This window comes from Pleurodeles waltl, chromosome 1_1 (genome assembly GCF_031143425.1).
Source record: "Pleurodeles waltl isolate 20211129_DDA chromosome 1_1, aPleWal1.hap1.20221129, whole genome shotgun sequence".
Taxonomy (NCBI): Eukaryota; Metazoa; Chordata; class Amphibia; order Caudata; family Salamandridae; genus Pleurodeles; species Pleurodeles waltl.
Genome location: NC_090436.1, coordinates 390652899 through 390667065, shown reverse-complemented (window position 1 = coordinate 390667065; position 14167 = coordinate 390652899). Strand labels below are relative to the sequence as shown.

Below are 14167 nucleotides of genomic sequence, written 5' to 3'. Positions count from 1 at the left end.
TGGGCATTTAGAAATAGACATAGCCCCCAAACGTTCAATTACTTCTTATCCTAAGCTAAATCAAATCCTGCCATTCATTACATAAATCCAGATGCTTTCCCACTAAAGCAATAGGTATGCCAAGAAGCACTCAAAATTTTAACAAAAATTCAAAATGCAAGTAAGGTTCACTTATGATGCTACTACCAAATAAATCAGACCACCTAATGTTAGCAGAACCATTAAAATTACCAACGTTAGCTTTGCATTAAGTAATAATGCCTGGCAGATTAATTTACACTATGTCAATCTAACAAATTTTATACAAAACAAATTATATAGCTCTTTGGCCTGAACTCGAATGTTAAATATATTGTTCTTGGTTTCCACACAAGAAGGTGCTAAAGAGGGTTTCATATTTCCTTTTTGGCTCTTGGTACGTACAGCTTTTGACAATATTTTATCACATACTTATATCAGACTTTAGGGTCACCCCTTTCTCATGACTTGTTGGCTTTCACCGCTGTTGTGTTATTTCCACCTCTGGAGTATTCTGGACTTACCATGGTTTGAGTGGATGAACTGTATCCTGTAACTGCTGATGTCAGGGAACTATCTCTGCTTTAAGTTACTACACCATTTGACTTTTAGTGCTCCATGGGAATGCATGGCGCCTCTGATATTTCCCCTCATATGCTGACTTTCACTCTGTTTCTGGTCAGACTTGCCTCTTACCACCTCCCTACTTCAGCATACATTGCAACATTTTCAAACTGGGAAGTGAGAGATTATGAAAAAAAACGAGAGAATGTATTTTCCTCATTGGCTTAGATTAAAGAGGAGGTCATTATAGACAGAGGAGATTTAAAACTACGCAATCTTTTGCTTCAAAAACCTGAACTCTCATGCCTAAATCAGGTCTATTAGCATGTATGCTTCTGGTGCACTGTGCATTCTTGGAAACAGTTGAAGAGTTACCCCTTACATGCAAGTTCAAAATACTACCGATCAACATGGTACCTGCTTTAAAAACATATGCAAGATGCGCTGAGAGTTACAATAATGATTTGAGCAATCATAATCCAGCACTGAGATTTATTTAGGCCATAGAAAACGAGCAAAAAAAAAAAAATCACTGGACTTGCAAAAGTGAACATACAAATATGTATGTTGAATAGAAGTGCTCTATTAACTACCTGCTGAAAATAAAAGCACAATGTAATTGTTCCTTTCTATTGACAGCAAAAGGTGATATACAAGGACAACTAATTTGATCCTCAGTCTCCAGTAAACTGAAATTGAAGAGGCAGTGGTGGAAATTTATGGGAGGGCTTGTGTGTCAATCAATCAATCAATCACTGCATTTGTAAAGCGAGCTACATACCCGCAAGGGTCTCAAGGCGCTGGGGAGGGGGGTGCTACTGGTCGAAGAGCCAGGTCTTGAGGAGTCTTCTGAAGGCCAGCAGGTCCTGGGTCTGTCGTAGGATGGTGGGGAGAGTGTTCCAGGTCTTGGCGGCGAGGTAGGAGAAGGATCTGCCGCCGGCGGTGGTTTTTCGGATGCGGGGGACTGTGGCGAGGGCGAGGTTGGCTGAGCGGAGGCTTCGGGTGGGGGTGTGGAAGCTGAGTCGGTTGTTGAGGTAGGTGGGTCCGGTGTTGTGCAGTGCTTTGTGTGCGTGGATCAGGAGCTTGAAGGTGATCCTTTTGTTGATGGGGAGCCAGTGCAGGCCTCTCAGGTGGAGTGTGATGTGGCTGCGGAGGAGGACATGGAGGATGAGTCGGGCCGAGGCGTTCTGGATGCGTTGGAGTCGTCTCAGGAGCTTGTTTGTAGTTCCTGAGTAGAGGGCGTTCCCGTAGTCGAGTCTGTTGGTGATGAGGGCCTGGGTAACGGTTTTTCTCGTGTCGCGGGGGATCCATTTGAAGATCCTGCGGAGCATACGGAGGGTGTTGAAGCAGGACGCAGAGACGGCGTTGACTTGCCTGGTCATGGAGAGAGTGGAGTCGAGGATGACCCCCAGGTTGCGTGCGTGGTCCGTGGGTTCCGGGGCTGTGCCTAGTGACGTGGGCCACCAAGAGTCGTCCCATGCTGATGGGGTGGGTCCGAGAATGAGGACCTCTGTCTTGTCTGAGTTCAGCTTCAGTCTGCTGTCCTTCATCCAGTCGGCTATGGCCTTCATTCCTCGGTGGAGGTTAGCTTTGGCGGTGTCGGGATCTTCGGTGAGGGATATGATCAGCTGGGTGTCGTCGGCGTAGGAGATGATGTTGAGGTTGTGTTGTCGTGCGACGTGGGCGAGGGGGGCCATGTAGATATTGAACAGTGTCGGGCTGAGGGAGGATCCCTGTGGGACGCCGCAGATGATCTCAGTGGTTTTGGAGCGGAAGGGTGGGAGGCGAACGCTCTGGGTTCTGCCGGAGAGGAAGGATGTGGTCCAGGCCAGGGCCTTCTCTTGGATACCGGCGTCATGGAGGCGTGCTGATAGGGTGCGGTGGCAGACCGTGTCAAAGGCTGCTGATAGGTCCAGGAGGATGAGGGCAGCTGTTTCTCCTTTGTCCATCAGGGTCCGGATGTCGACAGTGGCGGCGATGAGGGCGGTCTAGGTGCTGTGGTTACTGCGAAAACCAGATTGGGACGGGTCCAGGATGTTGTTGACTTCGAGGTAGCGGGTCAGCTGTTTGTTGACAATCTTCTCGGTCACTTTTGCCGGGAAAGGGAGCAGGGAGATGGGACGGAAGTTCTTGAGGTCCTTGGGGTCTGCCTTGGGCTTCTTCAGAAGGGCGTTGATCTCGGCGTGCTTCCAGCTTTCTGGGAAGGTTGCTGTCTCGAAGGAACAGTTGATTGTTTTCCGGAGGTGGGGCGCGCTGGCTGCGCTGGCTTTGTTGAAGACGTGGTGAGGGCAGGGGTCCGATGGGGATCCGGAGTGGATGGAGTTCATGGTTTTGATGGTGTCTTCGTCGCTGACGCTGGACCAGACGGTCAGGTGACTGGTGCGAGTGGTAGTCGCAAGGGTGGTGGGCTCGGTGGTGGGTGAGGGGGGGTCGGGGTTGAAGCTGTCGTGGATGTCGGTGATCTTGCGGTGGAAGAAGGTGGCCAGGGAGTCGCACAGGTCTTGAGATGGCGGGATGTCGTTGGTGATGGAGCTGGGGTTGGAGAGTTCTTTCACGTTGCTGAAGAGCTCTTTGGTGTTGTGTGCGTTGTTGTCTAGGCGGTCCATGAAGGCGGTCTTCTTGGCGGTCCTGATGAGTTGGTGATGTCTGCGGGTGGCGCTCTTGAGGGCTGTGTGGTTGTCTGGTGTTCGGTCGTGGAGCCATTTCTTCTCCAGCTTCCGACAGGTGTGCTTGGAGATCTGGAGGTCCTCGGTGAACCAGGCGGCTTTCTTGTTGGTGTGGTTGGTTGTAAAGGTCTTGAGAGGGGCGAGGGTGTTGGCGCAGTCGTTGATCCACTGTGTGAGGATGGTCGCAGCAGTGTCTGGGTCGGTGGGTGGTCTCAGGGCGAGGGCGGTAGTCAGTTGGTCCCCGGTGACCTTGCCCCAGCAGCGGCGTGGTAGCTGTTGGGTGCGGTGGTGCGTGGTGGATTTTCTGAAGGTGAAGTGGACGCATCTGTGGTCGGTCCAGTGTGGTTCGGTGGTGTGGTTGAAGGAGACGTGGGGGCTTGCGGAGAAGATGGGGTCAAGCGTGTGTCCAGCGGCGTGAGTGGGTGTCGTTACTAGCTGTTTGAGTCCGAGGTTGGCGAGGTTGTCGATCAGGGCGGTGGAGTTGGCGTCGTTGTTGTTCTCGAGGTGGAAGTTCAGGTCCCCGAGGAGGATGTAGTCCGTGGAAGCGAGGGCGTGGGTGCTGATGAGGTCAGCGATGGTGTCACTGAACTGTGGGCGGGGTCCGGGAGGTCTGTAGATGAGAGTTCCTCTGAGGGTGGTATTGGGGTCGGTGTGGATCTGGAAGTGCATGTGCTCGGCGGTGGTGAGGGTGTCATCGGTGTTCGTTGAGATTTTGATGGAGTCTTTGTGGATGATGGCGATTCCTCCTCCCACTCCGTTGGTGCGGTCTCTGCGGGAGATCTTGTAGCCCTGTGGGATGGCTATGGCAATGTCTGGTGCTGAGGTGGCGTTCAGCCAGGTCTCCGTCAGGAAGGCAACGTCAGGGGCAGTGGAGTCTAGGAGGTCCCAAAGTTCGATGGCGTGCTTGCGAGCGGAGCGGGTGTTGAGGAGGATGCAGCGGAGGTGGTTGGGTTCTCTGGCTAGTGGTGTGGAGGGTTGGATGCTGGTGAATCTGCAGTTCCGGCAGGTGAAAGGCCCCTGGGTGCGTTTCGGGGTGGCCCGGTAGCAGGGGTGGTCTCGTCTGGTGTTGAGTGCGTGGAGGGTGCTTGCGTCGTAGTGCAGTCCGCTGCGCGCCCGCTTCGCGGCCTCCATATGAGGGCAGAGGGAGGGAGGAGCAGCTGGGAGGTGGGAGCAGGGCGGCCAATGGGAGTGAAGGGGGCGGGGCAGCAGGGGCTCAGCAGCAAGGGAAAAACCTGGGGAAAGACCCAGGGGAAAACCCGGGGAAAAAACGGCAGGAAAAGACGGCGGGAGAGGGACAACAGAGCACAGGGTTACAGAAAGCAAAACACAGGGGCACAGAATGGAAAAACCAAGTGGCACAGAAGCACAAGCTCAGGGGAATAGAAAAAAGGGAGCGAGTAGTCAGGCGGCAAAAGTGGCAACGGAGGTTCAACCCACTGGGGGCTGCGTGGCAGATGGGGGGAGCGACCTGCCTGGTGACAGGGTCAAAGGTCGCTCTCTACCACCGCTTCGCGGCCTCCATATGAGGGCAGAGGGAGGGAGGAGCAGCTGGAAGGTGGGAGCGGGGTGGCCAATGGGAGTGAAGGGGGCGGGGCAGCAGGGGCTCAGCAGCAAGGGAAAAACCCGGGGAAAAACCCAGGGGAAAAACCCAGGGGAAAACCTGGGGAAAAAACGGCGGGAAAAGACGGCGGGAGAGGGACAACAGAGAACAGGGTTACAGAAAGCAAAACACAGGGGCACAGAATGGAAAAACCAAGTGGCACAGAAGCACAAGCTCAGGGGAATAGAAAAAAGGGAGCGAGTAGTCAGGCGGCAAAAGTGGCAACGGAGGTTCAACCCACAGGGGGCTGCGTGGCAGATGGGGGGAGCGACCTGCCTGGTGACAGGGTCAAAGGTCGCTCCTTGACTGTGACACAAGGCACCCATAGGAACAAGTTGAGATCATCTCTCCCCTTGTCACTTCCTGCCTCTGCTCTTGTACACAGAATGTCCTCCTTCTTAGGTGCACTCTCTCTTTCTCTGGAATATGATCAATCTCCCATCATCTCTCCCTTGAACAAGAGCTTATCGATTCCCACCTTGCTTTGTTTTCCAGTAGTCACTACCACACTGGTGGCTGATGCCTTGAAAGTTTAAAGGAAACAGCTAAGGAGTCATGTCTTAACAGCTGATAATACTGTAAATTCTATACCTATCCATATTTGGGGGGGCTTCGTCATAAATATACAAGAGATGCACTCACTGCCTCAATAATGACTTTCACCGCCATAAATCAGCACCAGGATATTTATTTAGGCCTGAGAAAATAAAATAAGCACAAATTATTGGACTTGCTGAGGGAAATGTGCAAATCTATATACTGAATCTGCATCCTATTTATGAACTATCTGCTCAAAATATCATCATCATTTTTATTCTTATGTTCTTTTCCACTTCCAACAAAAGGAAACAATCAAGGGCATATGATCAGTCCATAATTTTCTAGCATCCAGAAACAGTAATTGAAGGCTATTGAAGACTAATGTCTGACTCAAGGAACCTCCAATAAGCACTTAAGGTACTGCATCCTGGAAAAGCAAGCACCTGTGTCCAATTAAAGACACATCTAATAACAGCTTATGGCACTGCTGCCTTCATCTGCAAAGTGATGATTGAGTGTAAAGCGCAAACTGACATGTCCCTGAAAAGTAGCAGTTGTCCTGGCCTTATGTGCAGATTTTCTTTTTTGACAACGGCTAGCTTTACAATGAAAAAGATAAAAACCTGCTAATATTGTGTGTTGGGAGTACGAATGCCCCTTCCCAGCTGGGTGAAACCTTTGTGCAATTTGGGACTTATGGTGGTGAGCCACAACACAGCCCAAACAGACCCTGCAGGGATGCATGGCTCCTGAACAGTATTTTTACAAGGAGCAGGGATGTTCCAAAAAGAAAAAAGATGTGGGGCCTGTGGGAGTCAAATCCCAACCTGACACGGTCATAAGAATGAGTAAGTTTGGGGGTGGAGGGATTTGTAGATCAGTCATGTGACCCAGGTGTCTACAGAATTTTGAAGCTGCTGGACTCTGTTTGACAACTGTGCTGTTGGACCAATTACGTTTTAACATATTGGTTATTTGGTGAACTTTGCATGCAAATGGTTTGTTGCATCATGGCTGTACTGGGACCTGGTATCCAAGGAGTTGCTCCATAAGTGACCACTATTTTGCACTGCTTACTTGTTTTTGGAAAACTAATCAAGTAACTTGAAAAAGACTGTGCTCTTTAAAAATAGCTTGGCCTACTGGATTTGTCAATGTTTGCTAAACAATATCTTACATGGAGAAAACGAGAGGATTAAAACTGCAAGCTACTATTTGAGAACAGCTACTAACCTATGGACAATCTGACCAAGTCTGCAACTCAATTATCCCAACCACGGACAGATGCCAGATGGGAAAGCAATGAAAAATTCCATAACAAACCTAAATCATTTAAAATATTGTAACTGGACTATCAATTGTTAGATAATACGCTTTCACAGGAACGTAGATTTGCAACTGGGTAAAAATTGTGGTTTGATTCCAGGAAGAAAGCAAATGGAAGCACACAAGTAAAAGAGCCTACACACTTACGGTAATATTGTCAAGCAGTTTGGCCATGTGTTTAATAATTTCTCCGTGGTGTGCCGGTTGTGTTTGCAGCAACTTCCTGATGACAACTACACTTTCTGCAACTACAACTTCTGAAAAAGCAAAAGAAGAGCTGTTATAGTAACCAGTTTCAGCACGGTAATGTCCAGCTTGGTAGAATGAGTGAAACAGGTGAATAAAATCACATGGAAATCCTGTGAGGATATTGCAAAACTAAACACTAGCAAGATATACAACAAATCAGTGATCTCAAAATGGATGGTACGCCCCCTTTGTGCCACAGTAAAACTTCATCACATACATGCATAAAATATATCATTTCCTGTTTTCAGTGATAATTTTTTGTGGCTCTCAGTGGTGTTTTCTCAGGGTTTTCCCCAAAAATTTAAATCAGTGCTTATCAGTGTTTAATTAGCTGCCTAACCCCCAAAGTATTCAAATACTGTGTTTTTCAGTGTTGACGGAGCATGCTGTTTGTTTTGCAGTGATTGTTATAAAGCACATATCAAATTTAAAGAAGAAGTAGTGCAGGGTACATAGTGTCTTTCCATTTGCAGTGTGCCCAATGGACTTACGTTAGACTGTCTTAAGCACAGAAAGTCTGTGACCTGCACTCTAACTCACATCTCATTACAATCTCTTGCGCTCACTCGGTCAGGACGATGGCTGGTCTAGAGGACTAATAATGAATTAAAAAAGTAAGAGTACTGTATTCAAATGTTTCAATAAACAAATTGGTGAAAACAGTTACGGGTCATCCCCCTACTCCTTACTGAATAAAAGCATAGTACCTTGTGAAACCTTTAACATTTTGAATTACACTGGATTCATTTGTAGCTCTGCATTCGAAGACACCTGAAAACGGATGCTTTAAGCACGCTCCGCACTGCTTATTTTGCCTGATTACATTAAGGTGGTGCTGCTGTTGTGTGGCCATTTATAGCTGCCAAGTGTCCCCATTGCAAATGTCTCACTCTAAGTCAGTCTCGACCACTGAGCAAACATCACATTGTATTCTAAGAATTTTGCTGTTAACATTGTATTTATGGGATAAATATTAACTCCAGTAAAGTGAAATTGGGTAGAAACCAAGGATTAGCTTAAGGTATCACACATACCAACATAACACTTTGCAGCTATGAATTTTGTTAGCATGGGGAAAGTATTTTGTTATGTTTTCATTACTATCCCATGTGCCTGGTGATAGCGGTCTTTTCAAAGGAACCTGTCACTACACCGTGCACTGAAAGTTTAAAGCCTGGGGTGTTTAGCACAGTTTAGTAGTCGATCTGCTATTCATACTGACTTGTTAGAAAATTAGGCTGATGTATCAAAGAGTGTGTCTGAGGGTAAAGGGTAAATGTGACAGTACATATTGGTCAAGATTCTTATGAGCCAGCCATTTCTTCAATCGGTAAGAGAAGTAAATTCTGCCCATAGATCAAACAGGGTTTTCCTGTTCTCAGATTCTCTAAAATGAATGAAATAATTAGATCAGACCTAAAACATGCTTCCAAACCTTGAACCTTTAATACACACACACAAAACTGGAGGAAATCAAAATAAGTAAGACAATATTTTAGTGACATCCCTAAACAACAAAATTCAAACAAAATAATTGTATACCACTCTTTCCTCCAGCTATCATGCATACCAAAGTTGTACTGTGTTGCCACTTGAGGAAGAAATAATGAATCATTCTTGCTCGCTTTCCTATCACGGAACAGAATTTTAGTTTGTAGTTGCAAAGGTGTTTGTATATTCTGTGTGATTAGAGATGTTTCCCTTTTGGTGAGGTTTTATCAGTTATTATACATTTAAACCTAAAACAGGATAGCCTAAATATACTGAACCTCTCACTTAAAGAGGACTCCACAACAATTAACAGTAGCATGCGCATGCCATGTTTAGGTACCATAATGTCCACTTCGTCATTGAAGACTGACTAATGCAAGTTGATAACTAGATAGTGCTATGATGCAATTTAACAGCCCCAAGAGGTGCAGTGCTCAATATCAGAGGTGTTATAGGTATGTTTCAGAAGGCTGGATCTACACCCAATCAGAATAGCCAGGTACTATAAATTTACAACACAAAAGGATAATGGTCAGAGTGTTGAAACTTTTCAAACACTCACCCCCTAGTCACAGATCTGGGTTTAATCCATCATTCTTCTGCTCACCATGCCACCCCAGTTTGGACCCAGCCATATGTAAATCAGTCTTGACCCTGTTCCCCATGGGAACAGTCCAGTCCGAACTGCCAAGCCAGGTCCTCCCTGGACCGGAAAGAAGCATCCCTGTACCGGTTTCAGGGTATCATCCTTCATCAGCCATGCTACTTGAATCCAGTGGCACAGTGAGCAAGGGACCCAAGTTTGGGCATACCCTTCACACTTAGGGCAACTTTAGCAACACAAAAGTATGATGGACGGAGTGTTTACACTTTTCAAACACTCACACCCAGTCACAGATCTAGGTTTAATTCATTGTTCTTCTGCTCACCATGCCACCCCAGTTTGGACCCCGCCATATGCAAATCAATTGTGACCCTATTCCCCATGGGAACAGTCCAGCCAGAACTGCTAGGTCCTAAGTGCTATTCAGGCCTATACAGTGTCTCTACCTACTTCATATCTGCTTTCAGGGTCGAGCGTGTAAGTGATCTGGCCCCAATTTGAATCTCTCTGTGGGCTTTTAACCACGCCCATGTCATGCCCATCAGTTTGGTTGGTTCGTGGGCTTGCCTTTAAAAATGTGCTTGATTTCATTAGCCATACCTCATGCCTTTGCCGGTGTTTAGCCCTCCTCTAGAGCACCGGTAAACTACAGAAAACTAGTCAAGCGCTTTGCATGACAGACCCTATTACATGGATAATTGCACTTTTGCCGGTTACATGGATAATTGCACGTTTGCTGGTACATTTGACTGTGAATGAACTTCTGTTTCCTTTTGTGTGTCTCTTCCACGTTCATTGTGGCCATCCGCTCGCTTATGTAAAACTGTTTTACTTTTCATTTTCAGCTTATGTGGCAAGAAAAGTCCGGTTAGGAGTTTACAACGGTAATAGCTCTAACTCGAGCAATTGCGAGACCCACTGCATTGCAAATGCTTGTTGATCTTTGTCTTGAGAAGTGCTGCCAGGCACAGCGTAGCATGCAATCACAGCCTTGATTCAAAGAGTCAAAAGAAATAAGTCAAAAAAGCAACTGTGCATAAGGTCAAATCCGGGGAGCAAATACCAGGACAAACAACAAAGGCAGCCTTTCAAAACTAAGCTTGGGTGACTGACAAGTCAAACAATAAAAAAACACATGAAAGCAAGCCGGTTAAAAAATAACACAAAAGAATAACAGAATTAGTGACCTTGCCTGAAGTTGAACTACCTCCATATGCAGCCTTGACTGCACACTCAATGCACAGAGCTAGATAGCAGAGCTGAGGAACTCTGACTTTCGTGACTTATTCCTGTCATAATACAGCAGTCTCCAGAGGTTCAAATAAAGAACCTACACCCCTTGAAGCAAAAGGAGATCCAGCATGAATGAAGCAGATGATTAGGATAGAAAAGTTCAGTATGGCACCAGTTCGTGAAAACAACCAGACAAAGCTTCCTCTAAACACAAGGAATCTGGAGAGTGGGAGAATGCATGTAATCAAAATCCATGTTCACCTCAAGAGGAATGCATCTTCCAAAAGTCAGAACAGTGATAATATAAGGGACAGTACATCAGTGAACTCTTTCGTAAAAGGCAAGAGAACGAACTGAAGGAGTGTCCCACTGCCCAATTATATACTCAAGCACCTCTGGAAGAAGATGAAACTAGTGGTCGTTAAGACATCGCCAATGAAGACAGTCTTTTCTTGCACACAACCCTGCCAGATGATTGACCGTCAACAAGGCCCGGCTATCTCAGGACTAAAACCATAGCTTTAACGATAAACTAGATTCCTGTACCCATGCCACTCTGCACATTGGAGTTGTCATTTAAAATATTCGGATTATTTCTAAATGCACACGGTCCTTCTCGGTGCATAGGAGGTCCTGAGGGAGCATATCAATAGCTTTATCATTATTAAAACAGTAGGATATGAAAAAACGAGAAAAACAGTAAAGAAATGGGTATAGGTGCTATCTTCATCTAGACCGCAAGACATGGGAATGCTTGAATCTTGGATCCCCAAAGAAGTAACAAACATTAACTGCATGCAAACATGAAGTGCAGATACCATGCAAAATGGTCAAACTGCAAGTGGAAAACGAATGCAACTTACTGTGAAACACAAAATACGTCCATGAGTCTGCAGGACCAAAATATGGAACCCATTTCCTGTAGGGTGAATGATTTATTTACCAATCCTCAGGGCTACAAAAGCCTATGCCACAACATGAAGATCTCATGGGAAATCCAAGACATTAAACCAGACTTGAGTGAAGACCTCCATCCACCATGGGGACCACTAAATCAGTTCCATGAACTGTGTCCATTATAGAACAGAACCCATTTTATTCCATCTTGGCCAGAAAGCAAGACCTTCCTAACAGAGGATACGTCCCAGCGAACTCATAAAAAGTTAGGACACATACCATTTTGGTGTACATCGGTGTCTCATATTATGGAATGCCAGCCCTGCAGACAGGTAGAAAACGCCTTCATATAAGATGTATGCCCCCTATGAGGTTGCACTACAAGATAGGAGAAGATTAGTGCTGCTGGTCTTGATAACCCTTGAAGCCACCATGTCTCCCATGGCCAAGGAAAATATCAGACAGCTATCAGACAGGCTACCAAGGATTCCACTGCTTTTAAGTCTGGATTCTCAAGTAGCCTTTGAATTGTAAATATAATTCATGGGACCTTAGATCAGAGGAAAGCCAGTCCTGTGACTGAGTATTAGAGGGTACTTTAGTTCTGTCCAAAGTCAAGCTGGCTTTTTCGCCAAAGAACTGGGCGCAATTAAAGAGGTAATCATCAGGAAGACAAATGGAGAACTTTCAAGCCTATCTATAAATAGTAACAGAGATAAATAACCTAGCAACCAAATTCACAGTGTAAAGACCAGATGTAAGAATTTTCCTGGTGGCCCTAAAACCATCAAAAACCACTTCAGCAAAGAGGCTTCCCACATAGTCCACCAGTAGTGGACCAATTTTTTTGCATCATCTTGACAGGCATGTATCACTGCTGCATAGATAAGACGCAGTGTCCTCAATGAGAACACTTTCTTTCCCACCAACTTGACACTCTGCCAAACGAAGAAGGGGGAAAAACTGGGACTGAATTTGGTGTAAGAACGTTCTGAAATTCTAGACCCTCAGTCTCAGTTAAATGATGAGGATAAGAACTTAGGATTGTCTGGTGTCAGGCGGTTAAGGCGAGTAGCCTGGTAGTTGACAGTGGGAAGGAAGCTGGCTCACCACAAGCAGACACAATAGAATGTAGGAGAGCCTCATTAAAGGGTAATAAGGGTTCAGATGTGGAAAAACTGGGCTGGAGAACCAGAATGCTGACTACATTTTGATGAGGACATCAATAATTTAGCTTTAACTTCTACTACTGCCAAAGAGAATTCTAGGACTTCAGCTACTTGGCTAAGGACTGCATTAAAAGAAAAAATCCCCTTCAAAGGAATCCTTAGGGACAGTCAAGCTCAACCTTAAGAAGATTTAAACTGCTGGTGTTTTGGAGATCTTAATAGAGACCTCCATGAAAGACTGAATAAGAGAGAAAGGTGTCCAACTCACAACTTTCCTCCTCTTAATGAAAGTCCCTGTCCCAAGCTTGCGCAAAGTAGCAGACTCCAAGCTGATCTTAACTGTGCAATCCACCTTCCTAAAACAGTCCAGATCATAGGTAACTCCAAAAGTAGTTCTGGAAAAAGCGGCATTGGCATCATCAACATAGGTGCTAATTCCGGGCCATCGTGCAAGGCCTCTGGAGGCATTATATGGTCATCCAGAGCCAGAAGGAACATCAATGAGGTCTACCAGCACCAAGGTTGTTGCTGCCGGCAGAGACACAGCAAGATCCTGCAGGCACCTAGTGGCCTATAGGGGCAGCGGATGGAGCGAGATGAACTTGAACACAGCCAACATGATCAGGGTGATGGACTACACTTCAGCAGGGTCACTGCTAGGACAAGAACAGTAGTAAGTGGGTCCTGCAGCAGTAGGCATGAAGCCAGAAGAGGTGGGCTCAGTGCCGGGCTCATGTCCTCTGGAACAGAAAACAAATCAGAAGACTAGGACAAAGTTGGAGAATGGGCCCAGTGATCAGTTGACCTGCCTAGTTAAAGGGTAGCAGCTTTGAAAGGAAGAAGTCACCCATTTAGTATTTTCTCAATTTAATGCAGGAAGACTTCCCAAGGGATGAACCATTTATCCTGTACCTTCCTCCAGAGTGGGATCTGCGGCAGGCCTGGAGAAACAAGAAATTAGCTATTTGTCGGTAGCTTGGTACATGAAAGAAGGACCCCCTCTTTGAGATGCATCAAATGCATTGAGCATTGACCATTACTAGTCTTGGACGAAGTAAAATTCTAGCATAGAAAAACAGCATCAAGAGGTTCAGAACAATAAGGAGTGGTGGCAAGTACCAGAGTGGCTCTATAAGGGTCTGTGACGTCACATCTGGGGAAGCACCAGAGTGGAGTTGGAGCCATTGTGCCAACAAAAGCACAGGAAAGTTTTTCAGCTTTTATACATCCAGTACAGGAGGTGTTTCAAAACGTGAAGAATCTGCAGGGAGAAGTAACTATCAACATTTTAAGATGCGATGCACACAAAAAAAAACACAATCTAACAGCTCATTAGTGTAAAATCACCTACTGCATCTATCTGATTATTTGTAAATCCAACAAAGAGTCAAATGTATTATTCTTAGGTCACAAAGCAGTTGCTGTTTTTCAAACAGTCACTAGTTTGCGACCCAAGAACATTTTTGCGCTGTGAAAGATAAACTTCTCTTTCACAGTTCGAAAATTAGTATTTGGTAGGATTCACTGAAAGCTGTCCCATTAATTTCCTGCAATTACATTCACAGAATGCTGGCTCTTTTTATTGTGCCCCCTGTCTCTTAAAGCGACCACTGTGTGTTCTCAACCCATCCTAACAGCCCTCATTTACTAAAATAAAGTTATCTTTAAGCACCCCCTTTCTGGGGTCAGAATACAATCAATAGTTTGGGAATACAAATAAGACTGTAATACATTGACACATTTCATTGCCAATTACTATGAAGGATTGATGCATTTCAGGTTATTTGCCTAATGATTTGTGATGTGTTTT

The 14167-nt window shown here is 45.9% G+C and overlaps 1 protein-coding gene across 3 annotated transcripts in view; it reads right to left on the bottom strand.

The window, feature by feature from the left end:
* Positions 1-14167, bottom strand: part of AP3B1 (adaptor related protein complex 3 subunit beta 1) — a 1440584-nt gene that overhangs the window by 775252 nt on the left and 651165 nt on the right. For all 3 annotated transcript variants that reach the window (XM_069223388.1, XM_069223395.1, XM_069223382.1), the window contains exon 14: positions 6862-6971. In XM_069223388.1, the coding sequence (XP_069079489.1) occupies positions 6862-6971 (110 nt within the window). The remainder of the gene's footprint in view (positions 1-6861; positions 6972-14167) is intronic.